This window comes from Sycon ciliatum, chromosome 13 (assembly GCF_964019385.1).
Source record: "Sycon ciliatum chromosome 13, ocSycCili1.1, whole genome shotgun sequence".
Taxonomy (NCBI): Eukaryota; Metazoa; Porifera; class Calcarea; order Leucosolenida; family Sycettidae; genus Sycon; species Sycon ciliatum.
The window spans coordinates 10,187,515-10,215,106 of record NC_088655.1 but is presented as its reverse complement, the minus strand read 5'-3'; the positions used below and the strand labels follow the sequence as shown (position 1 = coordinate 10,215,106).

General features: G+C 48.3%; 1 protein-coding gene and 5 non-coding genes across 6 annotated transcripts in view; all 6 read right to left on the bottom strand.

Moving 5' to 3' along the window:
• Positions 1 to 19,276, bottom strand: part of LOC135829763 (collagen alpha-1(I) chain-like) — a 40,648-nt gene extending 21,372 nt beyond the window's left edge. Inside the window, exons 1-21 of the mRNA XM_065342147.1 lie at positions 18,802 to 19,276; positions 15,695 to 15,798; positions 15,240 to 15,308; positions 14,691 to 14,765; positions 13,998 to 14,138; positions 13,673 to 13,726; positions 12,636 to 12,689; positions 11,441 to 11,494; positions 11,108 to 11,161; positions 10,336 to 10,434; positions 9,898 to 10,050; positions 9,179 to 9,322; positions 8,755 to 8,808; positions 8,498 to 8,542; positions 7,896 to 7,949; positions 7,219 to 7,272; positions 6,780 to 6,941; positions 6,188 to 6,232; positions 4,266 to 4,364; positions 3,756 to 3,809; positions 3,143 to 3,250 (exon numbers count right to left, since the gene is read on the bottom strand). Of these exons, the coding sequence (XP_065198219.1) occupies positions 3,143 to 3,250; positions 3,756 to 3,809; positions 4,266 to 4,364; positions 6,188 to 6,232; positions 6,780 to 6,941; positions 7,219 to 7,272; positions 7,896 to 7,949; positions 8,498 to 8,542; positions 8,755 to 8,808; positions 9,179 to 9,322; positions 9,898 to 10,050; positions 10,336 to 10,434; positions 11,108 to 11,161; positions 11,441 to 11,494; positions 12,636 to 12,689; positions 13,673 to 13,726; positions 13,998 to 14,138; positions 14,691 to 14,765; positions 15,240 to 15,308; positions 15,695 to 15,798; positions 18,802 to 18,877 (1,752 nt within the window). The 5' untranslated portion in view covers positions 18,878 to 19,276. The remainder of the gene's footprint in view (positions 1 to 3,142; positions 3,251 to 3,755; positions 3,810 to 4,265; positions 4,365 to 6,187; positions 6,233 to 6,779; positions 6,942 to 7,218; positions 7,273 to 7,895; positions 7,950 to 8,497; positions 8,543 to 8,754; positions 8,809 to 9,178; positions 9,323 to 9,897; positions 10,051 to 10,335; positions 10,435 to 11,107; positions 11,162 to 11,440; positions 11,495 to 12,635; positions 12,690 to 13,672; positions 13,727 to 13,997; positions 14,139 to 14,690; positions 14,766 to 15,239; positions 15,309 to 15,694; positions 15,799 to 18,801) is intronic.
• Trnap-ugg (transfer RNA proline (anticodon UGG)) lies at positions 304 to 375 on the bottom strand. Its single transcript has one exon. It is a non-coding gene; the product is annotated as a tRNA-Pro (tRNA).
• On the bottom strand, positions 890 to 961 carry Trnap-ugg (transfer RNA proline (anticodon UGG)). Its single transcript has one exon. It is a non-coding gene; the product is annotated as a tRNA-Pro (tRNA).
• Positions 1,452 to 1,523, bottom strand: Trnap-ugg (transfer RNA proline (anticodon UGG)). Its single transcript has one exon. It is a non-coding gene; the product is annotated as a tRNA-Pro (tRNA).
• Trnap-ugg (transfer RNA proline (anticodon UGG)) lies at positions 2,244 to 2,315 on the bottom strand. Its single transcript has one exon. It is a non-coding gene; the product is annotated as a tRNA-Pro (tRNA).
• On the bottom strand, positions 3,026 to 3,097 carry Trnap-ugg (transfer RNA proline (anticodon UGG)). The gene has a single exon. It is a non-coding gene; the product is annotated as a tRNA-Pro (tRNA).
• Positions 19,277 to 27,592: the final 8,316 nt, after the last annotated feature.

Genomic DNA, 27,592 nt, shown 5'->3' with positions numbered 1-27,592 from the left:
TTATCCCTGATGATGCCCTCCTGGGTGAAAATTTTGCGTGTGACAATTGACTGTACGTGATGTAACCAAGGACTGTTCGTGTGTTGCAAGTTGGGTGTACTGAAAATCTGACAAGGCTACAATGGAGTTCAAAGTTCTTAGAACTTTGGACAAATTACTCTAACGCCCAAACAAGAAATACCCTTGTTTCGGGTCGGCAGACCGAGTCTGGTTTTTGGGGAGTAGCCGACGCGAAACAAGCATATTTTTGTTGTGGTAAACGGGGTGCCAGCGTGCCACTCAGAGATGCAGACAAAAAAAGTTGGGCCTGTCCGGGATTTCAACCCGGGACCTCTCGCACCCAAAGCGAGAATCATACCCCTAGACCAACAGGCCAATCACATTGGAAAGGGCGGACCAGGACGAAGTTCAAACACCTATCCAGTCCTGTGCAATGATAACCGCGCTATTTCTGGCAAAATCATAGGATTCTTTTTTTTTCACTGGGAACTGCTATTCTCAGTCCCACAATAAATCTGATCTGAATCCAGATTGGCCAATCGAACCGGCCCCATAGATGCACCGATTTACTTTAGTGTTAGGGGTTGATAGCGGTGAACGTCGACCATGGCCTTTGCCCTACTTTCGCCCAACAAGCAACCACTGCTCAAGTGCACAGCTAGCTACAACCAGGGAGTCGTAAAATACCGGTATTTTACGACTCCCTGGCTACAACAGAGCAAACCTGCCCTGCTTCAGGAACATAGCCATGTGAGTTGGAGCCATGGAGTCGGTATTTTATTACTCGGGAAGTCGGTATTTTATGACTCCCTTGATTGGAACCAAAAAACATACATACGCACACACAAAAAAACACCACGAGAACGCATCCAGAAGAAGAAAAAAAGTTGGGCTTGTCCGGGATTTGAACCCGGGACCTCTCGCACCCAAAGCGAGAATCATACCCCTAGACCAACAAGCCAACCACAATCACACCGTCACTAGGGATGGATTTGTGCTCAGCTGCCAAGAAGAGTAAAAGTCACCAAAAGTCAATGCTCCAAACTGTGCAAGCATGTTAGATTGTGTCACTTGCGTCACAGCCAAAGCCCACCATCTACATCTTCAAGGGTGGCCGAGCTGCAATGTTCCGAAATGTTTCCACTTGTGCAACAGCCATATACATGTAGATCAAAAATGCAAAGGAAGGTGGCGCCAAATTACTATTGCATCTACTGCAAGCAGCATTGTCTACCAAATCCTGCGGGCAAAAAAACGTCCCCCGGACTCCTGAGTTCAGAACAACGTTCCAAAATAAAATAACCTCAAGGGGTTTGCGTGATATTCGGCTGCACAGAGTTTTCCACATCCACAGGCAATCCAACCCTCAAAGATCAAGTCCGCCAGAAAATACTGCATGCAAACAATCCGGAATCATTGTATAAAATGAAATGCGCGGAGGAAAAAAAGTTGGGCCTGTCCGGGATTTGAACCCGGGACCTCTCGCACCCAAAGCGAGAATCATGCCCCTAGACCAACAGGCCGCCCACACAGATATGCATGGGCCGATGCACAGTTCACACCACTGCCAAAGTGACATCATTACAAGAATCATGCACACTCGATGACGCACTGACGCGAGTTCGATAGGAAACAGCTGACAAACGACTTAATTAAGACCAAGACCATTTGGCTGAGGAGTCTGAAATTTACGGACTGTGAGGTTTCCATTTGGTGGAGGGATTCCCCTCGTTGTGTTCCCTAGCTCTGATATCATCATGTGCTGCCACTGATGCTATTACACTGATCGGAATGAGAGAAGTTGAGAGCATGTGCCGGGAAGAGTTCCCACTTGTGGGATTAATTTAACCCAGTGCTGAAAAGTCCAAAATTCAATGAAGATGTATTCCAACACTGGATTCCTTTCAAAAATTACTTCACCTCACCTCCCCCTCCCCCCCCTCCAAAATCTCCCGTGCAATCTTTTTTTCAATTTTGTTGTAGTCCGTGGCTACTCAGCACTTTGATATCGAGATGACAAACCAGCGAGTACCAGGAACCATGCCTTACCAGCACCAAGCTCCTGTTTGGAGCGGAAAGCAAGGTCGAAGCTTGCTTTTCCACAGCAGCCTCAAGCCTGGATTTTTCCGCTGCAAGATACTATTGAGGTCCAAATCCTGACCTCAGGATTTTTCATGTTTGCGCCGCAATCTGGCACAGCCAAAAAAACTCGAGCAAACTTGCAAAGGGAAACAAAAAAAGTTGGGCCTGTCCGGGATTTGAACCCGGGACCTCTCGCACCCAAAGCGAGAATCATGCCCCTAGACCAACAGGCCGCCCACACAGATATGCATGAGCCGATGCACAGTTCACACCACTGCCAAAGTGACATCATTACAAGAATCATGCACACTCGATGACGCACTGACGCGAGTTCAATAGGAAACAGCTGACAACGACTTAATGAAGACCAAGACCATTTGGCTGAGGAGTCTGAAATTTACAGACTGTGAGGTTTCCATTTGGTGGAGGGATTCCCCTCGTTGCGTTTCCTAGCTCTGATATCATCATGTGCTGCCACTGATGCTATTACACTAATCGGAATGAGAGAAGTTGAGAGCATGTGCCGGGAAGAGTCCCCACTTGCGGGATTAACCCAGTGCTGAAAAGTCCAAAATTCAATGAAGACGTATTCCAACACTGGGTTCCTTTTAAAAATTACTTCACCTCACCTCCCCCCCCCCCCCCCCTCCAAAATCTTCCGTGCAATCTTTTTTTCAATTTTGTTGTAGTCCGTGGCTACTCAGCACTTTGATATCGAGATGACAAACCCGCGAGTATCAGGAACCATGCCTTACCATGCAGCACCAAGCTCCTGTTTGGAGCGGAAAGCAAGGTCGAAGCTTGCTTTTCCACAGCAGCGTCAAGCCTGGATTTTTCCGCTGCAAAATTGAGGTCCAAATCCTGATCTGAGGATTTTTCGTGTTTGCCGCAGGCACAGCCAAAAAAACTCGAGCAAACTTGCAGAGGGAAACAAAAAAAAGTTGGGCCTGTCCGGGATTTGAACCCGGGACCTCTCGCACCCAAAGCGAGAATCATGCCCCTAGACCAACAGGCCAACCACACAGATATGGTTGAGCAAATGCATAGTTGATGAGCATACCATTGCTCCCTGTTGTCCTTGGTTGCCTGCTGCGCCATTCTGCCCGGTCTCTCCCTTCTGGCCCTTCTCGCCGTCCTTGCCATTACGACCGGAAGCTCCGTTGGAACCCTGCAACACACACGTGTGTTCGGATTTTTCAGCACACACGTGCACACATGCACGCACACACAAGCGCATGCACGTACGGACACACAAACACAAAGAAACACACACACACACAAATACACACGCACACACATACACACACACACACACACACACACACACACAAAGCTTCTGTCAGGTGCTACCTATCATGCAGCTTGGACATGGTCACAACAAGAAGAACATAAGGTATTGCTTGTGAACAGGCATGCGGCTAATGCCTGGTCCACACTAGGCGGATTTTTCGGCCGATGCTCCGACACCGACTCCGACTTGAAATCGGCCGACTGTGTCGGATAGACTCGGACTACCTCTACACACACACACATTTTTCGGAAACATGTGCGATAACGCCGTCCACAGCAGGCGATTTTCGTGCCGATTTGAGGATCGTGTCATACAATTCAATATCGGCCGAAAAATCGGGCTAGTGTGGACCAGGTATTAGACACAACGGTTTCATTCTTACCCGTTCTCCACGTTCGCCAGGGAATCCTTGCAGACCTGGAAGTCCGTCCTTGCCCTGAACAGCAAAACAACAGCAATAAAGGCAAATCTGATCAGAAAATGTCTTCCCTACTGATACGGCATTTCACAGTGTGTGATGTATTATCAGGCACAAGGCGGCACTATTAGTCGAACCATGCATTATGCAATCATGCAATCCAGTTAGAAAGCGGGCGGTGAACAATTGAATGAGGGTGCGCCACCAAGCTGAGTGACTTTGAATACCAGTACAACTGAAGAGGATGCGGTGACATATACTGGTCATGGGTGCTAAGGTGTTCACTGGTTCAACTGCAATTTGAGCTGAGCGGTACATGCTAGCACACCCTAATCAAACTGGTCCACACCACCAACACCAACACCAACACCAACACTACCACCAGCTGCAGCAAAAGCAGCAGCAACACAGGCACTACCACCACCCGCAACAGCAGAGGCAGTGCCAGTAGTGTGGTCAGCCGGAAAAACTCACACGAGCTCCGTCGTTGCCGTCATTGCCTGGGGCTCCAGCGGGGCCTGATGGACCGGTGTCTCCTTGTCGGCCTTGAGAACCTTGTTGTCCGCGCATTCCCTGCCACAGGTAATGACGACGGTGGATAGAGAAATACACACAGACACAGGCACACACACGTACGCACGCGCACACACACACACACACACACGCGCACAAACACACACAGAGAATGATGGTCCATAATGCTGCTCTTCCTGCTCGTCGCATTTTAAAACATGCGGATCCCTCTGCTCACAGAGGTCATCAGCAGTTGCCAGTACGACATTGTGAATAGAATGGATATGCAAAAGGCATTGGTATTGAAATACTGAAAGCCCTTCTTGAATAGAAGGACCTTGACTCTTGTAATGTTGAATGAAGTCCCCTCAACACAGAAAATGGAGCACCAAAACCTGGCTTCTAATCAAGTGACTGCGGTAGGTGCTGTTCGAGGATATGCTAAGTTGAAAGATGACCCTTCTTTTCTCTCTTCTTCTCTTCTAAGTCGTCTCCTTGTGAGAAGACATCTTTTCCTGTTTGGTTGAACAACTAGAAATACAAGCGCAATAATACAGTGAAAACCTGTCTAAGAGAGACAACCGCTCGAGGGACATTCAAAGGGTGATCTCTGTTACCAGTAGGGCTGAAACGAACATAAAATTTGAGTATTCGAACGTTCTTGATGTTAACGAACGAACGAACGAACATTCTCTAACATTCTCGTTGCACGCGCGTGCTCGCGCACGAACCGGCATAGGCAAGAAAATAGTGGAATTTTTGAATACAGTATAGCAATAAACCTTTGTGGCGCACAAATTTTGCGTTTTCATGAATGCGGCTGGTTTGTGATGAGAATTTTTTTCTCGATTTTTACCTTTTTTGAATCTTGTAGTTGTGCTGTCTGCAATGCACGTACTGAGCAGTTTGTGGCGATTTTTCTTCTCCAGAATGCGCAATGGCCGCGAAAGTAGCGAAATTTAATCACTTGCGAAAGTTTCCAAATTTACAGTACGTCTTTTATGATGCTTTCAAAAGTTGAGGCACAATGGCCTCCAACTGAGCAACGCCATACTGCCACTGCTGAGGACCAGAACGTTGCGTCACAGCAACGTTTGTCATCAACTTGCTTCCTGTTCAGTGTTGATGCCGCAGAAATAACTGCACTCCCAGAGACGACAGAAGAGTGCTGAAAGTTATCGTAGTTGTGTTTTCAGGTGCGCATAGAGGTTGCTCGCCGTTTCGGGCTGCGGGAAATCCTGCAGGTAGCTGACTTCTCATCCTCGGATTTGGTAAAATGATCCCAAACAACAGAACGGGGAGCACGACCGAAAACAGTTTCTGACTGTGCGAACTCGAAACAAAAGAAAACTACGAAGTGGTCAAAGGAAGAGCGAGCAGCCAAAATATGTAAGTACATGTACGAGTTCTCATGCTTTGTTCCAATGTTCGTCTACATGTCGTCGCCTCGACTCCGGCCAAGTGCCGGTTCAGATCGTGAACCGGGCGCGCGGGTCGTGTACCACACCTGGCGCAGCGCTGGTCACAAGCACGCAGCTACACATATTCTACAGGCGGTGTGTGAAACGATCGTGCCTGATCGCGATGTTTTTACGGGTTTATCGTACCGGACGCACATTCTCAAAGTTCGAATGTTCGTGAGAACTACGAATGTTTGTTCGCTGTGGCCTAACGAACGAATATTCGAATGTTCGGTATATTCGTTTCACCCCTAGTTACCAGGTGGTCTCCTTATCCAGGGTCATTAAACTGGAAATGGCATCCCTTGGTCCTGGCTGTAGTGGTCTTCTGGGACAGGTGGTCGCCTGATCAGAGTGGTCGTCTTGACAGGTTTACTCACTTTACTGTAATAAGAAAAAAGCCCGGTTTTGATGACAACTTACTCTGGGTCCCAGTGGCCCTGCTGGTCCGTCACTGCCTTGACTGCCCTACAGATGATGACACACAACACAAACACAAAATGGCAACAGTGAGGGGGGGGGGGGCAGGATTGGGTTGTCAGTATTGGAATGGCGTAGGTCTGGGTTGCCGCCGCCGGGACAAGAGTGAACAAACAGAACATCAGCAACAGTGTCCTGGCAACTCTCCATCCACCCAACCCACATCGCATGGCTGTAACGATCAATCGTTCTTGTGCACGACAATTCTCCGCCTGTTGACAAACATGCCATTCTTCGATATGCAGCATTTTTATTCAGCTCCACACACTACAGTACTGTCAGTCGCTGAAGAACTAGGGGGGGGGGGGGGGGGGGGGTCAGCCTCATAGCCTAGACCATTCTTATTATCGTGTATTACAGTCTATGCACAGTTGAGTCACAGTGTGTACATTGGTATGCTGTGCTTGGTGAAATCCCAGCCTGGTCGTTCTTCGACGCTCCTGTCTTTGTCGCCCGGCAGTAATGTACTGCATTCTATTGAGCTCAACAAACTAGGTCCAAGCACAGCGTATTTCGCGAGCGGCCAGTTCCTAACCTTCTCTCCCTTGCTGCCGGTCTGTCCGTCGTTGCCAGGGTTACCGGGGACGCCTGCGGCGCCGTCGGAGCCGGGGAATCCGGGCGCTCCGGCCTGACCGGAGGAGCCCTGGGGACCGGTGGGTCCCATGGGACCGGCTGGCCCAGTAGGTCCGGCTGGGCCCTGCATGGACGATGACAAAAGTACACGGAGATAGTGCACAACAATCACATGAGAACATGGAAACAGCAAACATCTAGCATTCCCTCCTAGATGACCAATTAGTCTATCCAGAGTCAGGAATCAGACAGGTAAAAGCTGAAATTTCAAGTATTGGACTTCACGAAGAATTTTTTTCTTTCAGGTAAAATTAAATTTTGTCTCCGGCAAAGTCAGCTGAAATGCGTGAAGCTACACAGCCGTTCGCCTCCGTTGTTTGTGCAGAAAGAGTTCTACATACCTTAGATCCGTCTTCACCAGCTGGGCCTTGTGCTCCCTGTCTGCCTTGAGGTCCCTACACAACAAGAACATACAATTACAGAAAGGGTATGAAAAAGTGTCACGGTTCGCGTGAGACTCGGGCTGGAGGCCGAGTTTTCCGCATCCGTAGGAACGCCACCACCCTCTACGGATCAAGGCGCAGATGCAGCTCCTAAAGCGGTGAGAGGTGGAATTGGAACATACATTACACTGTGGTTATTCAGCACTGGTCCCCGATCACAGCAACGTGTCTTTCACTGACATTTTGATGAGTGCTGCCACCGTGCACTATTGTCATGATTGGGTGAGTGGTGTATGTTTGTGGGAAACATTAAATTGGCACAGGTAGGGTAGGGTTGTTATTCAAAATATGGAACAGTGAATAGGGGAGAAAAGAGGACAGGAGAGAGAGTGTGTGCGCGTGAACGTCTGTGTGTGTGTGTGTGTGTGTGTGTGTGTGTGTGTGTGTGTGTGTGTGTGTGTGTGTGTGTGTGCATGTGTGTGTGTTTGAGAGAGAGAGAGAGAGAGAGAGAGAGAGAGAGAGAGAGAGAGAGAGAGAGAGAGAGGGGGGGGGGGAGCATGAGCCGGAGACAGGCATACAAACAGACGAACAGAAGTTCGAGTGGCAGCACCACTGTCAGTAGCTGAAGCACACACCTGAGGTCCAGCTCCACCACGGTTTCCATTTCTACCAGCTCGTCCATCACTACCCTACATAGCCGAATACAGAACACACACACACAGGGGACACAAAGTCAAATGACACATTTCCAACCACTTTGGGAGTCGGATTGCATGGTACGTGACAGGATAAGTTGAATGACCCGCAACTAACAGCACTTTGTATTGTTTTACTGGCCTGTACTAGGATATATAATACGAAGTTTTACATACATGTGCGTGTACCGTAAAGTACCGCCAGAGCGCCCCGTCTCGCGAGAGCACCCCGTCTCGCGAGAGCGTCCCACCTTGATTGCTGTGCACTTCAACACAGCACTGCCTAGGATTCATGGTCCTGAATATTTTTGCCGACGTACAGTAGCAGACATTGAAGTCGAGCAGCCACGGGGCACTGACCTTGCAGCCGAGAGCACTGCTGGTCCATCTTTACAGTGTGTACATGTGAACTAGAGTGCATGCTAAAACTTCAAGTAACAGGAGTAAGGGTGCCGGCCCCGGTCATCCCATCAGATTACAATGTCCACTACAGTACATCAGTTATCCAAGCACACCATGCGGGGTGCTGTCTGATCACTTACGCGTGCACCCTTCGCTCCAGGACTGCCTCGTGCGCCGTCAGGGCCCTACGGCAAGAACACACAAAGCGAAAAGAAGAGCAACGCTTGCATACACGCATTATGATAGACATCAAATGCCCACGTTAAAACACTCCTGCGTCTAAAGTCATTGATCACCCGCGCCAACTGAGATGTCTACCATCTTACGCAAGTCCAGGCTGCGTCGGGCATAGGAAGTTTGCTCAGAAGCTCAAAGTACTCTGAGCTGGGTTACTTACAGGTTGACCGGGACCGCCAGGGAATCCGTTGGCACCGGGTTTGCCTGCCTCACCCTGCACGTAGAAAAGAAGAAAGAGGAATACATCCAGTACACACCAATCAACGAGTGCTAGTTCAATGCCAGCGGCGAAATGCTAGAAGTGCCACGACATCGCGACGCAGAATGTTGCACAACACACACACACACACACATGTGCGTGCGCGCACCCCTCCCCCCCCCCCCCCCCCCCCACACACACACACACACATAGGCACATGGCAGTGCTTTTACAGCACAATCCACGTCAACAAATACAGTCAGACCTCGCTTATCCGGTCCTCTTTTATCCGGATCCCTCCCCATGCACAAGAAAATCATTGTTTACCGATGTATATGCTACATGCCACAGCAACGGATCACTGTCACGACAGCGGACCACTCACCTGAGAACCGGGAGCACCAGTTGAGCCTCGTTTGCCGTCACGACCTGGGTTGCCTGAGTTACCGGAGTTGCCGTTCAGCCCGTCCTTGCCGGAAGATCCCTTCTCTCCTGCACGGCCAGCCGAGCCCTGCGGACCTGGTGGACCCTGTGGGACACACACACACACATGCATACACACACACACGCATGCACGCATATGCACACACACGCGCATACACACACACACACACACACACACACACACACACACACACACAGGCCGGCAAGCAAGCACAACACGGAGCAACAGGGAACAGCAAATAGGTCAGCACGGCACAGGACAGAGTAACCTATAAGCCCATTGCACAATGACGTAATTTGTACCATGAACACCCCACACAGCCACCTGGGCATGGTCGTCTGGGGTGTTGAACGGTGCAGTGCTGATCCCAGCGTAATCACATGCATTACTCATACCTTCCATATTTGGCAATGCATAATGGGATTATTGGCCATAGAGAGCTCATTTGTCTATTCTTTGCCATATATTCAGCTTAACACTGGGACTGTGGCAGAACATTTCTAGGAGTGGGCAGTGCACAATGTTGTCTTCTGTCCTTGGTCGCCAATCGTGCCACTATCCACGCACGCACGCGCACGCACACACACTCGCACGTGCACACACGCACGCACACACACACACACACATGCACACACACACACACACACACCCCTACCCACCTGTGATCCTGGTTTGCCAGTAGCGCCAGTGTAGCCAGTAGCTCCCTGATCACCGGGGGCACCTCGTGAACCGGGACGGCCAGGAGCGCCTGGTGGTCCCTGTGGACCAGTTTTGCCATTACTACCGCGATCGCCAGGTCCTCCTTGTTGTCCCTGACAACAGCGAACGAGAGCAAAAATAAAATCAAAATCAAAACAAACAAAATTTGGAACTCGGGATGTTGAGCCAATACAAATTTGATTGCAAAAAGAAAGGGGGAAATCCCAGCCGCATATGGATCCGAGGGTAGAGTAGCACCATTTATTGAACTGTTTTTCACATGGATAAGTACAAGCAGACTATAGACAGTAGAGAGGTTCCACAATTTGAAACCCCTGGCGTTTTCAACCAAAGAGGATAGACCTGTACAAGCATTGAGTCAACCGACGCTCGCTTACCGCTGGGCCCATTGGTCCGGTGTCTCCTTTGTTTCCGTCATCGCCTTTGCCACCGCTCTCACCCATCGGGCCGGCCGGACCAGCTGCACCTTGAGCACCCTGTAGACACACAGCATACACACACACACACACACACACACACACACACACACAGATGCACGCACGCAAGCAAGCAAACGCGTGTGCACATAGCATCAACAACAGCAGCAGCACCGGCCCTGGTACCTCTGCTCCACAATGGGAGGTATGTATCTAAGATGGCCGTCACCCTTTTGCGGGGCGAGTTATCCCATACTTGGCAGGTACAACCCGTTATAATACATTTATGAGTATGACCTCACAAAGTTCATGACCTTTTATGCAGAGCTTGTATCAAGCTGTGTATGGTTGTAGTGGACTTGCGCCGCAAAACCTAGAGGCGGGAAATTGATGCATAAATTCTATTCTGTATGCTCCTGTAAACCCCTCCCCCCCCCCCCCCCCCCCCACTGTTAACTTAGAACTGCAGTCAACCACAGCCACGACAACAAAAGCAGCAGCAGCAGTAACAACAACAACAAATAGCAGCTCTGCTCAACAATTCTGCATGCTCCTGTGGCCGAGGGTGATTCGATGGATACCAAACAAACCTCTGAGCCCGCATACTTGTTTGCACTGTATCGAACCACTGCAGGCTTGGGGGATGTTCACACACTGGCCAATCACATGGACTTTTTTTATGCAGAACAAATCTGTTCAGCAAACCAATGCCGGCAATGAGCGTGCGACTCACCTGTTCGCCTTTGTTGCCTTGCTTGCCCAGGAGACCGTTGTGACCAGCTGGTCCCTGCGGCAGGCACAGACATGAGTACAAGCATGAGTATGCAGATAATGCACGTGCACACACGTGCACACAGACAGACAAATGGACACAGACACGCATGACCACACACACGCACGCACACACACACACATACACACGCCAACACACGCACACACACACACACGAGACGGCAAAGGCACAGAAACATTTCGAAGTATGATGTTTAAAGCCCCGTTACAGCCCCAATGCAGCATAAGAAAAACGTATTCAAAGCAGATACAAACACAAGCGGGGGACGCTTACCTTGGGGCCGGCTGGGCCCGCTGGTCCAGCAGGTCCCTGCTTGCCATCAGCTCCCTGGAGGGAAAACAAACAACAGAAGCAGCAGCAGCAGCAGCGGTGCAGCGAAAGGACAGACACAACAAAATCATTTGGAAACTGAGGAGCTCGCAATGATGGGTGCTTCTGCAGCTTTGACTATGGAAAGATGTGTTCTACTTTGCAGCCATGTTCTGGTTTGTAGCCACGTCCTGGTTTCTAGCAGTGGGCTGACGTTGTTGTACGGTGAAACATTGCGCACGGCTAGAGCATCTCAGTGGATCTCCAAAATATGCTCCGGGTGTGCAAGTGCTCCCACTATGCAGCAAACTCACCAATATGGACACAATTGCAATACAGTGAGTGAAACCTGTTTAGCTAAGCCAAACGCTCAAGGGACCGTACAAACGTAGTCCCCGTGTACAGGTGGTCTCCGTATCCAGGGTCATTTGACTGGGAATAGCATCCCTTGGTCCTAGTTGTAGTGGTCTTCCAGGACAGGTGGTCACCTTATCAGAGTGGTCGCCCTGACAGGTTATACTGAATTGCCATAAAACGGTGCCCGTTGTCTATAATGGACTATTCAAAGCACTCTGGTGTTGGATATGTGACCATTGTGGCGTTGAGTACGGGCTCTTGTTACAATGCTCACGGACAGCTTTCCAGGAAGCCCACGATTATGGAAATCAGGCAACCAGAAGCTAAGTTATTCCTAGAATAGAGTAAGAAATAGATCGCAATTCCAGTTACAAGTCCAGTAACACCTGTCAAGGCGACCACTCGGATAAAGCGACCACCTGCCCTGGAAGACCACTGAAAACCAGGACCTAAGGATGTTATTTCCAGTCGATTGACCCTGGATAAGGAGACCACCTGGTAACAGAGACCACATTTTGAAAGTCCCATGAGTGGTCGTCTTAGACAGGTTTCACTGTACATACATTTTGGGAGGTATAGATGGAATCAGGCGCGTGCCCAGTATGGGTTCCTGGGTGCCCGGAACCCCCTTTTTTCGCTCAGAAATGCAGGATTTTGCTTCATTTTTTGAAACATTTCCGGGGGAGGCCTCCGGACCCCCCCCCCCCCCCCTTGAAGGGCACCGGCGCACGCACCTGGGAATACAGAAATCCGCATACGTCACACTACCCCAGGGGATCGCACAGCAACACCAGTGACTTACGCGTTCTCCACTGGAGCCAGTTGGTCCACGCGAACCAGGGCCGCCGGGCGGACCCTGCAGAACACAACACACACCACAACAACACACACATGCACACACACACACACACACACACACACACACACACACGCACACACACACACAAACACACATACACACACGCACCCAAACACACACACACACACACACACACACACACACACACAGGAAAGAGAAGAGAGAAACAACACGATTATTCTACATGACCTTCAACAAATATACTTCCTGATGAAGCATCAAGGTTGCAAATTCGGAGATTTCGACAATTGAAATTGCAGTGTAAGAGCGCGGTGGTGGTAGTGCTGATAACCGAGCGATCTCGCACCAATGACTCAGGATTTTTTTGTTGGCGACTTGTGCAGCTACACACTGTTCTGTGATCTAAACACAGAAAGACAGCCAGAGGGTAGTTGGAGTTTACCAGTGCCAGTGGTATAAGCCAGAGCATGCAGCTCCTGACTTCTCTTGGATGGGTGTCCGCCACGGTGAAATTCCGGGATTACATCATGTTTGGTGCAGATATGTGGCTGGAAGTGGCGTTGTGCGTACAACTGAGCTGCAGTTATGCAGCAGGAGACCTGCCTGTACACGCCACATCACTAAAATGATGCAATCCAGCAAATCCACCGTGACGGCAACCCATTCGAACTGCACACTCTTGGTTTCGTGACACAGTACATATCTCGTCGTTGCCCTCTTCATTCGGTCCGTCAATTCATGGCGGTAATAGGTTTTTCATTCGACCCGACGAGACCACACAACGCTTGCTATCGTGGAGTGTGGCTGGTGATCTGTTGGTGCTGTCGTCTGCATGCAGCGTGTGGTCTCGTCGGGTCAAATGAAAAACCTATTTAAGCCTGGTATAAATCTGGCTTTGGAAATTTTATTTTTCATTGCTATCAGGTTCAGCCTCATTTTCTCTGTGCTGTGCTGATGAGTCCACAAAGGACGAAACAGTTCCGTCCGCAGATTGAGTATACAACAGTACATGTACATACCGTTTGTCCAGGGGATCCGGGAAGTCCTGGGGCACAGTCATCTCCGGGCGGGCCCTGCGACAATAACAAACAATAGAACAAAAGAGAGAGAAATAACACAGCACTGAGCAAAAAACGAGAGCGCCGTGAAAGAAGCCCGCATGACTGGTGGTTTGCTGTTCAATATAAGGCACATGTCATGGTGCCATTACGTCATTTTGATGTCATCCACTGGTTTGCTGCTCAATACAAAGCATTACCTGTACATGCGATGGTGTCATTCACATAGCCTCCACATCTGTAACAATCACTCCGGGGGTAGAAAGAAAGCTCAGGCATGACTTACGGCGGGTCCAGGAGGTCCGTCCGAGCCGGACGATCCACGCGGGCCGGTGACGTAGGAGATCTGCGGCTGACCGACTACAGGGATTTGCTGCACGGGACCCTTGGGCTTGTTGTACGGGTCAACTATGACCTGAGATTGGTACTGTACGACACACAGAGAAGGAGAAAGAAATCAAAAGACATCGGTTGCAACACTGCTCGGTGTAATACGGAAAAGAGTTAGGATTCAGAAGTGCTATTCGCTTCCACAGCTACAGTAGAACACGAGACAATCATTACCTAAGAGAGGAACAAGTCCATTGGAATTTCATCCATGGTCAATAAAAATAATAGAATTCGGCTAGACTTACATTACCCAATATGTGCACTTGGAAGTTGAAGGTCCAGAAACTCCAAACTACAAAATCAAGAAAGGGGCTTTTACAGCCCGCACTCGGTCCAAGTTCGGCTAGGAAAAGTCTGGAGCTAATTCATCTCCGAATGGTTCTACAAGCCAAAAATTGCAGACATACGTGGAAGTCTACACTCTTTCTTCCTGCTAGCACATCTAGCAGTTCTAAACACACACACACACACACACACACACACACACACACACACACACACACACACACACACACACACACACATACGCACAAATGGGCATGGTGTGGTAAAAAATAAACTAAAAAGGGAACACAGCCGTCAAACTTACGTTGATGATTGCGGGCTCACCCGGGGGTCCGGGCCGTCCTGCGAATCCTTGCTCTCCCTTCTGGCCCTTCTCTCCCTAGGACATCAGGCAAAGGAAAAATTGTAGCCATAGGAGGAGATACATATTGCGCAATGATTACGTGCAGATGTGCAGGAAATGTACATGCAACAGACAAAGATGTTTTGCATCAGTTCAAAAATGCTCTGTGTTCACTGAACTTCATTGCGATTGGTTTGGCCAGTGGCTCTGAGCTTCGCTGAGGAGACCTAGCGATGTCGAAACAGCTAGCTGTTCGGAGATTGAGTAGGCAGTGTGTGTGTGTATGTGTGTGTGTGTGTGTGTGTGTGTGTATGTGTGTGTGTGTGTGTGTGTGTGTGTGTGTGTGTGTGTGTGTGTGTGTGTGCGTGCGTGTGTGCATGTGTGTGTGTGCGTGTGTGTTTTGTGTGTATGCATGTGTATATGTGTGCGTGTATGTGTGTATGTGTGTGTCGGTATGTGTGTCTGTCTGCATGTGCATGACTCAGTGTAGCTACACGCTGCCTAGCTCACCTGCGTTCCAGGAAGACCTTGGGGCCCAGGAATGCTCTCTCCCGGTAGACCCGGCTCTCCTTTCGGGCCCTACATACACACGCACCCACGCACACACACACACACACACACACACACACACAGCCACAGTCATGTACACAGATGTTCGTAGTGAAGTTCGTACCGAGAAGACTACCATCATAAGGACATGCCAAGCCAGAGGTAATACGGAAACGCCCGCCTCACATCCGTGTGCATTCTTACACGGGTTGGTAGTTGAAACAATGTTTCTGGGACCTCCATGTAACTATACACATTCCAAAGCTGAACCGGTTGACAAGTGTGTGCTACCGGTACATCACAATATACATGGGCTGGAAATCATTTCACCCAAACAGCAATACGTTGACGGGAATGATACAAGTGGAAAAGTTCAGAAAAGGGTTCTGTGCAGTCTTCGGATGCAATGTACTAACCTCAACGGGTTCACCGGATGACTGCCGTGCTTCCCTGCTGAGTACTTCCTCATCAGATTCTTCTAATGCTGGGTCGCTCTCCTCAAACAACCGTTCGTGTTTGCCTGGCGATGATAATCAGGAAAAAGAGAAGACAAACGAGAACACAGTCATACACAATGTCATGTACTTGCTCGGCTACCTATGTATTGAGCAACTGGAGAAGCTTCAGTGTCCGCACGTAGATCTACACACTGAAACAACTCGTAATGTTTGTGGTAGCTTTGAAAACATGTCTTTTGAGAACTTCGTCGCGAGTTTGCTACATCCGTATGGCTCTCCACGTTCATCTCGACCTCAAAACGCATCAATGGCATACCACTTGGAGACACGGAGATCACTACGTGACTAATCTGAACAAGTACAATTATGTAGCACCGGTAAGCGCTCTTCACGGTATATTTTGGCACAACCTGTGTCACTGTAGCTCAAGTGTATATCGCATGCACTACCATGACTGCGCTTAGATCGAGGAGATAACTCTATTTCGAGTGGGTGTCCTTTTTGGAAAAACGGTGTCACCTAAACCTTGCCTAGGACTAACCTCGAGTTTGCTACAACCGTATGGCTCTCCGGAGCTCCACGTCCATCTCTGCCTCACAACGCATCAATGGCATACCACTTGGAAACACTACTAGTACTACAACGAGGGGCATGGTGTGTTTTCTAAGTTTTCTTCTTCCCCAACCGGAGCTGAACATTCAAATGTACAAAACTACAGCCCTCCGATCCGCTCCACGTGTGGACGATTCAAACTTCAGACTTCGTTTGTCATTCAAGGGGGTTTCCCGTGTCCCGCAGGTTTTGTTGTTGTTGTTCACTGTTCGATATCCTCGCTCGGGGAGCGGCCCCGCGGCGTGGACGATAGCAGCGGACATCTCGACACAGTAGGAACAGCGTCTCTCAATCATTCCAAAATGCCAAAGACTACGATCCGATGAACAGAACACGGACGGACCACCTATCCGTCTTACCCCCGGCCCGGGAAGCCCAGCTGAAGCCGTCCTCCAAAATAATTGTAGACCATGTAATTGTTGTCTTGTAGACCCTGAATCGCAGACGACATGAGTGTGTAAACCTGACGATATCTGGTCTTCTTCTCTCACCTTGTCGCAAGCAAGGGCATAACGACGCAGTTCCTTCATGCTTTCCAGAACTAAAAGAATCATGGTCGGTGCATGCGTGCATCTACTCGAGTTGATTCCATTGGTGACTGGAGAGAGGAGAGAGGGGTGGATGTGACTGGCTGGTCAGTGGGAGCAGCTGTTGCGAAATAATTCGCTAGTTTTAAAACGCGCAGCGACACCAGCAACATCCGCTGTTGTAATTACACTGCGGTTTTCGGCGACTATCCGCTGCTAGCTCTCTGTCCCTCCAGGCCAGCTATCAAAACTAGAAAGAGTGCATTATGGACTCTTGATACTATACTAGCAAGAGTGCATTATGGACTCTTGACATTAACCCCGTTGTACATGTACATACGCACTAACTTCCACACTAGCATCAAAATATCTAGGCCTGCTCGTAGAGGATTCGATAGTAAAATTAATGCTGCTGTCTGATGATCACTGAAATGCGTGTAACCGTAAACTTCGTTACAGCAACATAGCCTTTCGCCTCTGTTGTGTGTGTAACCCCGTTATTATGCTCTTGCTACTACTGTACATGTAGCAGTCATGGGATCCACGAGCGCGAGATATGACTGCAGTGAGCTAGCCTATGAACTAGCCCGTGAAGCATTCTGTCAGTTGAAGCAAGGTGGGTCATGGTCCCCATAGGCATTGGCGGATAATGCTCGAAAAGGTGGCAGATTCTGCTCGAAAAGCAGTAAAATTGGCAGAACCATACAAACCGTATGGCGGACAATTCCTCGAATTCTGCTCCATTTCTTTTTCCACATACCAAACATGCGTGAAACTTACCAGAAAAAGTACCGAATCCTGCCAATTTTGTTCTGCCGGCATTATCCGCATATGCCTAGTCATGGAAGGGTCGGATGTGCTCAGGTTATGTACTTGCCTGTGTGAGCGGAAACCTCCACCAAACGGTGTGTGATAGCCGACAACCCTTCTAGTCTTGAAGCGGCAGTTGCTCGAATACGATAAGTTCTACAAACCAACATGAATTGCTTTGTAGACTATTGTAGTATTAGTATTACTGTCCGTGCCATCATTTAGGACAAAGGCTGATAATGCAACAGCCTGAGTGTAGCGAGTGTTTATTTGAAAAAAATAACACCTTCGGTGTTGCAAAGTGTGGACTGGTGTTACGTCACGGCGACACAAGAGCATGTTGCACAGAACATGGCGACACAAGAGCATATTGAATACAAAACTGGAGCAGGGAGTTTGGCTGGTATCCTATGACGAAATGATACTGCTACTAATTATTGTAGTGTTGTGTTAGATCAGGTGCGAACACGTGACAAGCAAGCCACTACTAGCGCCACTACTAGTGATACTGCTGAGGTTACCAAGGCATTTCCTACTGTAATTCTTCCACTGACCAATGCAGTCATGGTAAATAAAATTATAACTAGGAACCAATCACGACAGCATTAATTTTATCCTCATCAGACTCAGCAGTGGCACATGTACATGTATTATGCAGCATATCTGGTTACAGTCAACCTAGAGAATAACAACCTCGGATATAGCAACCTCGGGTGTAGCAACAACTAGCGAATAACGACACCATCTTCAGGGCAAGTTAGCACTTGACTTCATACTTTCAACCTTGCGATTAACGACAAGACAATTGACATTTTGTTCTCAAGCTCGATCGAGGGTAGTTATTCGCCAGGTTGACTACATAATGATATCCTCTTCCAATTCTTCCATGCAACCACAAGTAAGTACATTTTATAGCAAGTGTAATGACTGCAATAATGGGAAATCCCGGATTGCTAGGGTGCTCAACACCACAAGGAAGGAGCAATACGTGTATGTACATGTAGTTGCAACGCTGTGTGTCATGTACGTTGCAAGGCTAAGGCAATATTCAGACAACTTGTAATACAATGATTGTGTATATATAAGTGTTGTATAATTATATCCCTTAGATCTTACTATCGAAAAGTGAGACTCCGCTGCACACAGCTACGACCATGCCCAAGGCAATGGCCTGAAGTAATAACGTTCTCATGTTGAGCACTTGTCACCGCTATCCAGAGTCAGCTCTCTCTCCCTCTGAAACACCTTTTTGGTCACCGCTCAAGTGCGAACTGCGAGCTCAAATCGTATCACAAATAAATTATCAAGTTTTGATTGTTTGATTCAGAAGCAGATCAAAAGATATTGGATGCAATTGCTTCTGGAAAACTCAAACAGACTTTCCGCCAGTCAATGAAGCTTAGGGAACGATTGCGTTCAAGGAAAGGTCAGAGATATTGAGCAGCTGCAACAAACGCAGAGAGAAGTGTTCTCCAAGCTCCTTCTTCCTCGCAGGCAGGCTGACAAAGATCTTGGAGAAACCTGTTCATATTGGGAACGCAAGAGCTGTGAGAGCAGTGCTGCTGATGCGGCCGGGCCAGGCTCGGGTTCGGTAGCCTCCAACGCTGCAGACACCCAGTCTCGCCCAGCATTTGCAGCCCATAGCGACCGCCCAAGCGTTTGTGCATCGGACAGGCTCAATGGGCGTGCGGCCAGTACGCCGTGGGCTTGGTGGCCTGGACGCTGCGGACAAGAAGGCCGTAATCGCATGGTCGGGACGGGGGAAAAGACTGCGCGACGTCTTGCCGTCTTGTCTACACCATGCACATCCATAAGACGATACGCGTGTCTATCTACATGATTGTATTCTGGTGTGTGTGTGTGTGTGTGTGTGTGTGTGTGTGTGAGTGGCTCGAGCAACTGCCAGTTGGAGTGCTTCTCGCTTGCCTCCCGTCCGAGGACCGAGATGTCGTTACAGCCTGGACGCAAGAAAGTGCGGTCGAGGCGCAGCCAACAGGGCATCGGGTACGGGGTATGGACTGGCAGATGACAGCTGAGTCAGCAGTCAGTGGCTCGCAGCGTCAGTCTTCGCATGGGCAGCAGCGACAAGGCTACCAGCGAGGTGGCACTGAGGCGGACAGGCAGAACTGTGTCTGCGGATCCGCGTCACGAGCTGCAGTATGTCACGATAGTGTGGGGTGAAATGCAGACAAGTTTAGTTTGAGACATACAGCCCCGGACTGTCGACTCTGCATCACGGCAAGGAGCATCAGTTCCAATGTTCAGATTCCGAATACTAAAGCTTTGAAAAGCATCCTTTGTCTGTTTATCACATTCAATTCTTCTTCTACACACACACACACACACACACACACACACACACACACACACACACACACACACACACACACACACACACACACACACACACACACACACACACACACACACACACACACACACACACACACACACACACACACACACACACAGCGCTCTGAGAACCGCTTACTTGTAAGCTAACAATAACAGAAAGGTAGACAGTGGGTTAGAGCATCGCTGGCCTAAAGCGAAGGTCCCTTGTTAGAATCTTGGCGGTGACAGTCAATTTTTTCTTTGGGCCTTTTTCCCTTTTGAACACCCTCATTCCTCAGCTGACGAATTGACTCGCTTGGCCGGGGTTCGTTGAGCAGCACTGTAAGTTGTTGGAAATGACCTGATGAGCATCGCTTATCAAATCATCAGATTCTTTCTACCGCTGTTTCAGTGTCGTCAGTCTAGCCACAACTAACGACACACGATCACACATGAGGTTAGAGGAAGCCGTCCAATGGTTACCAGGGCCGAAAAAGTCGTTATTCGCATGTCGATTGTATACCTGAGGTTGACTGCATAGTGCCTTGATTTGTGTGTATCGTTATGATGAGCGACCATAGTAACAGACTACAACACACTTATAGAAGTGGGCAACACGAAAAATGATACAAACTTAAAACTGAGAACAAATTGTTCTATCAAGTATCATGTTGTCATGTCGCGCGACAGAGCGCGTTCGCCGGCTTCCAGTGCACTGGGACAACTGGCTATTACATGTATGTAGTGCTTTATAGAGTAAATTATACATTATTATTATACCAATGAGCGGGGAGAGGATTTAGTCTCTGATATTACTGTAACAGAAACGTATGTGAATTCGCCAGGTCATAATTTGAGTGAAGCGCTGTTAACACGACTGAAGCTTAGCATTCCATCGATTCCATGCTAATTTTGCCAACACCATCTCTGTCGGTTTTTGACCGTTTTGTTCATCTGTGTGAATCTCGATCGAAAGTAGCAGTAGATTCTCTTGTGCGGGAAACCAATCTCTGCACTAGACACACAGCAAATAGACTTAGTACTGAAGCCTTCGCCTAAATCGAAGAAGTCTTTGTCAATAAGGTTAGCATGTGAAAGGTTAGACGAAGAAGCGGACGAGATAATAACAAGTAAAAAGAAAAGTGAAGACGCAGGGTGATAGCAATTATGTAAAACACATCACTTCATGGCACCTCTATCATGTTGCCGTCGAGATCAGAACAACAATCACCCTCTCTGATGGTCCTCTTTCACAGCAACGTTGGGCAAAGAGTACTCTCTACTCTAGTCTTGGTTTTGCGACTTGGGCTGTTTGCTGTTCAGTTGTGTTTCGCCAAGCAGCGCGCCTGTGATGGGGTCTGCGAGGCCAGGTCACTGACTGCCTTGTCGGCACCGTCTGTGACCACGCGGCGCACTGCATGCTGTAGTACATGCTGGACAGGCAGATGACGCTGGAGCTGCACAGCCTGACAGGTGACCAGCAGACAGTGTGGCAGTGAAGGTTGCTAGCCTGTTGACCTGTCAATATCCTGTCAACATGTGGATAAGCGAAGCTTAATCTGTACACCATGGTAAACTATCCCATTCCACAAGCAATGGCACATTGTGCTGCGAAGTGGCGATTGTATGAGGCCCAGGGAGCAGAGATATGGCAGTGGCAGGTGCAGACACTGTTATTATGGAAGCTCAAAGCTCCGATGTCCAAATTCAAGGCTTGAAAGTTGAATCCAGTCGTAGGTACAGTACAGAGCTCAAGAGGCAGATTCTGACCTGACTTTGCGCACTAGACCAGTACTGACTTGTTTGAAGGTAACAGCGGGGTACTTACACGATTGTGCTACTACAATTGTGCTCACCGAAATCCGACCCAGAGTGCAAACCTGACTCCTTGGACCAGTTTCGAAGACATCACTGGTGTGTACATGTGTATGTCCAGCAGCATTCATACCACTTCCAGGGCGTCAAGGGCCGCGCAAGTTGAGGCGGCAAACCTTGCCCTGCAGGCTGCAGGTCGGATTTCACCGAGCACAACTGTAGTACCTGACTTGTGCAATACTGGCTGGGATAGGCTTGAGCAGGAGCACGAACAAAAAGGCTTTCATTATTTCGTTGAACAATGCATTTGCTCGTACAGGAAAACGTGTAACTAAAGACCACTGTGACTAGCGACCAGCCTGGTACTACCGACCACTTCGCCAGGCACGGACGGTCTCACATTCATAATAATTATGGTTGCGCGGTGCAAAGCTCTAACTAAGGACCACCTGCCACTAAAGACCGCTTTCTCTGGCCCCAAGGGGTGGTCGTTAGTCACAGGTCTTACTGTACGTCCCTGCATGAACTAGCGCCCCAGATCAGATCAGAGCGCTCTCCGGACCCTGATCAGCTGATGGGTGATGTACATGATACTAAGGTCACCCTTTGTTAATTCATTGTTTAACGTCCTTTTTTTCGCGAAAAGGTACGCGGGAGGGCGGAAAAAAAACAAAAGCCCATTCCAAAAACTGGAAACCCCAATCAAACATTTTGACCAGTAAAGCATGTGATATATACAATATTTCTGGGTCTAACGGCACTTGCAGGCATAGAACAACACTCTTTGATGGTACATTGGAGCACATGCCTGATGAATCCAACAAAACAGGTACATAGCATGGAGTTAGCATGTCATGAATTCATTACATCTGGATTTTTACTAGGGCACACACCGTACGATATTTAAAAGCCAACAAAAAAAGAAAAAGAACACAAGACAAAGGCATGCCCGGGAGGCAAGATTATAAGTTTAAGGTCATGATCGGCACACTGTGAAACTACACAATCATGGATTTACAACTTCGCATATTATTGGTACTACTACTTTCTTGTTTTTTTTCCGGTCGGAGGCAAAAAGGTACGCGGGCGCGGACGTTAAACAACGAAAAAGAAAGGGTGGCCTAAAGGTAGAACAGGGGCTAGATATCCCTCCGCTTCCGCCGGTGTTTGTATATTGCTCTGACCCGTTTTGTGTATTGACTCAATTGAGCACTCTATTCGATCTGCCTGGACCAGTCTTGTACCAAGAGTGCATAAACATTTATAAACATTTATGGACTCTTGCTTGTACTCATGTACATGTACGAATGGCAGGTATTATTTTTTGTGCAGCTATATCTAAATACTGAATTTCTTTATTTAGTGCTCTACTACGCGAAATGTGCTATTATTATTATTATTATATCTAAATAAATATCGGTATTTTAATACGGAAGGCCCCTAAGGTGATTCAATTCATTTCTAATAATTACACAAGAGAGATTGGAAACTGTGTCGCAACTCTGAGTTTCACGTGTTACTACTTCAGTACGATCATCAGGTAGGGATATCAGCGAACGCACTGCGCAGCCCATCTGCGCAGGTCAGCCTGGCCCATGCATCTACGCGCGGCCGACAAGAAAACTCATGAACACTTTCATTTTTTTGCAAAATAAATCGTGCGAAGAAGATGCACGGAATGGCTGAAAACTAGGCTGAGGAATAGTAGCATCCAGAGACTCTCCAACAAATTCATGGTCCATCGCTTCTGACAATGGCAGCGAAGACATCAGGGAGCTGATTGCAGCAACTCTCTACCAAGCGCGATGCTGGTTACTCACCAGGGCAGGGCGCTTCCATCGCGCAAGAAATGGCCGCGAGCGAGAAATGGAAGTCCGATTTTGGAACGATCCAACCAGGGAAATTCCTTGAAAATTGGCCTGAACACCTCTCATACTGGTGTTTCACGATGTGCAAACTTTCAGAGAAATCGACCGGGGAGAACGTGGTGAGTTCGCATGGTTCGTGGGTCCTCGAGTATCGCGTATGATTTGAATGGTCGCGGGGACAGAAGAACAGTAATTTTACGACTCCCAGCGGTGCAAACAGACCGCGGCCATGTTTTCTCTGTCGGCCGCGATCACGTTCAAAAAATCGATGACGCAATGCATGCGCAGAGGCCTGCGCAGTGCGTTCGCTGACATCCCTACATCAGGCAACTGATGGCTCCAAAACGGGCAGCCTGAACATAAGGGGGAGCAAGGAGAGACATTCTGAGAGTTCTAATTTTTTTCCCTGCACATACTTCGGATTTGGCAATTTGGGTGTGGAGTTGAGAAACTGGTAGTGCTGGACTACGACTGACTGCTCCAAGCCTCGGCTATGAACACTGAGCGGTCGGTTATCACACTCACAGATTATCAATTCTATGACCACTCCTTCGAAGTCTGAGGAAAAATGTTGAACGGTCTCTGCTGGTATGACAGTGGCTGGAGCATCGCTGGCCTAAAGCGAAGGTCCCTGACTCGGATCTTGGTGGTGGCAGTCAATTTTCTTCAGACTCTTCTCTTTTCCACCTCCTCAACTAGTGAATGCTAGTAACCGTTCCCCTTAGCACTTTCCGTACATGTACATGAATATGAAGCTGCAGACTGCCAGTAAGCATTGCCACAGTCCTATCCCCACAGAAAACAGCGATATACAGCCATGGCAGACAAGAAAGAGGGCGAGCAAAACACTGTGAACTGGACATCAATTTTTTTAATTAGTTTGGCATTTCCAACAAATTGAATGTACTGCACATTTAAGTGAAAAGATCCACTATAAAAGTCTTCGATGGTCAACATGTGTATTCCGGTATGTTGTTACTTCAAAGTACATGTATCGGTGCACACACTTGAGAGGGACGAAAAGCGTTTCTTCTGTAACTCTGAGTTTCACGCTTTTAACCGATCATCAGACAGCAACTTGACTACAATTTTCAGAAGATAAGATTGATATAGGCTGCAAGCTTGGATCATAGCGCGAATGGATGATCCGAGCTGATAGTGTAATTGTAAAAATGCGTGAGTTGGTTGATGGGGTGCAAAAATACACTTTAGGCCTAGGCTCATGAAACCACATGTTCTTCTGAGGGAGGCAAGAAGAGACAATGGGGTAATTATGAGCAGCACCTCATGTATCGGTACATGTACATGTATGTATGCCAAAAGAAGTCTTGAGGCTTCCTCCAGCTTCATAATAGAAAAGAGGTTTGGGTGGACACACCCATTCCAGTCTCACTGCAAACCTGAACCAATTCCATTATTGAACGCGTTCGGCACATGGCCATCATTAGGCACTAGCAACTGAACAATGATACTGTGCCAGCTACAAAGGAGCAGTTGTTATACAGGGTATTCGGCCAAAACGGGTGTAAGTCCTCTCGCTCCGAAGAAGGGAAGAAGGGTACATGTATAATGTACAGGTATGTATGCCACCTTGATACTGCTGTACTCGTTATTTTGCCTTGGAAGATACATGTACAGTCGTCCCTCTCTAATCCGGCACCTTTTGCAACGGCATTTTCTGCTGGATAAACAAGGGTGCTGGATTATCAAATCCTGTCCTCCAACCCGACCTACCTATTAACATACATGTTTGTGTTGTACGTCAAAACGTAGGGTTTTTCTGTGTCAACCCAAGTACTTTGTGGAATGCATGTCTTTAACATACATGTACATGTACACTTGGGAATATCCTGTGCACTGGCATAGGATATTCCCAAGTGTATGTTACATGTGTTGTGTATGTTTACAATGCTCCCTGATAGCGATGTACATGTACAACTGCTGGATTAGAAAATCGAATTACACGTATGTACAGTTTGAGTGATTTGTTGCAGAAAATCGCTGCTGGAGGCGGAATTCAAGTGCCGGATTAAAGCGTAGAAAATGAACTGAAAAATCCGTTTTGCGAGAAAGTGTGCTGGTTTGCAAGGGTGCTGGATAAACAAGTGCCAGATTAGAGAGGGACGACTGTACTTGTACATTGTATGCAGTTGTTCGCATTACAAGTCCGATAGTCTAACACTGTGCAGTGATGTCAGCAACTATTCCTTACTGCAACTTACTGCACACTACTTAGTACAGGACTCAATCTGGCCTAAACTACCAGTAAGGTCTATGCAGTGCAGATGCTCCATCTCTGCGCCAGTAGGCTCAGTACTAGCCTCGAGACCAGTTTTACGTCATGTTGGCTGTTGATCGCATAACAACTTTTGTGCGTGAAATTCTGATCCACAGCAGCAACTCCCTAGGCCCTCCCATTGATTCTCTGATTCTTCTAAAATGTTGTTTTGTTCTCGATATGTACAGGGTGTTGGTAAATAAAACAGGTCCAGCCCATCCTGCCCCTAGCCCTGGCGTAACAGTGGCGTTGCCAGGCACGGAATGGCGTGGGCATGGCAGGCCAGAAAACTCACAAACACGAAGAGGACAATCATGCCCTCCGAAAACCCTGCACTCGTACAGGTAACGTTATTGCCTATTGGCTGGATGACACGGAGCACTTGTGTTACTCATTGACTGGTCTTGCTGTAACACTACTTACAGTACTCAGTAACAGGCTACCTGTCACATGTCACAGGTCTTGCTACATGTACAATAGCAGTGCGGCAGTGGACATTCTCTGCTGGCTCTATCGCTTTGTATCCGCTGTTTGGCTGAAGCTACTCAGGCAGTCAGGGCTCGCGTTATTTATCAGCTACTGATAATATTATGGCATTGTACATGTACATGTACATGTAGATAGCAAAAAAATTGAAAAAGCAATATTTGCCATTCTCTTCCAGTGGGAGGCGTTATAACGCCCGTTACAGTGTAGGCCTGGGAACTGAGTTTTGGGCGTACATGTACCATGTGTACTCGGCCGAGTAAATGGCACACAAGTACATCACTGTACATCACCGTTGATCACCGTGTTCGTAGCCCATTGTCGAAACTAGCTGATGATCTGGAAACAAAACTCTCCCCGTTCAAGCCAGATCCACATGCAAGTACATGTACCTGTTAACCCCATGCCCTGGCGGCCTCAGCCGCCACTGGTCATTCTATGATCTGCAAAGAACCAGTTACCTACTTCGGAGAGAACATAATTTATTAGGTCATACCCAGGTCCAGAACACAGACACGTCACGCACTCGGGTTTGACTCGCGCGTTGTTGCAGTAGTCACGGACTAGGGCTAGGGTGCAATGCACTGCACTGTGACGTACATGTACATGTAGATCTACCGGTTTGGAGTGTAGTAGGAAGGCGCTATAACCCCACAACTGTATTACTTGGAGGTAAGCGTTTCAAGATCCATCAATCTATCCATAAAGACTGCCTATGTGTATTGAAGACGGCCTATGTAGCCTATAATAATAATTATTTTGGGACTCTATGCCTCTGGGTGGTGGTGCACTACAAGTGTGACACGGCACTAGCTGGTAACAGCAGTGTGCAGATGGACCCGCAAGGCGCATCTTGTATGCGTGTGGGATGCCCAAAATGGCTAGCACCCGCGTGCAGATGCAAACAACGTGTGAATAAGCCGCTGGAGCTGCACTAATTCTGCCCAATACGATAGCATGATTAGCATGTACTGTCACACTTTGCCAGATAAGAACATGCACCACTCAGATCTGGGATACCGCCTGCGCTCTAACGATATAGCAGAAGTGGAGCCGGTTTGGCAAGACCAGTGGTTTCCAGTGCGTCTCTGCAAAAAAACAACCATACATTGTAGCTACAGTAGGT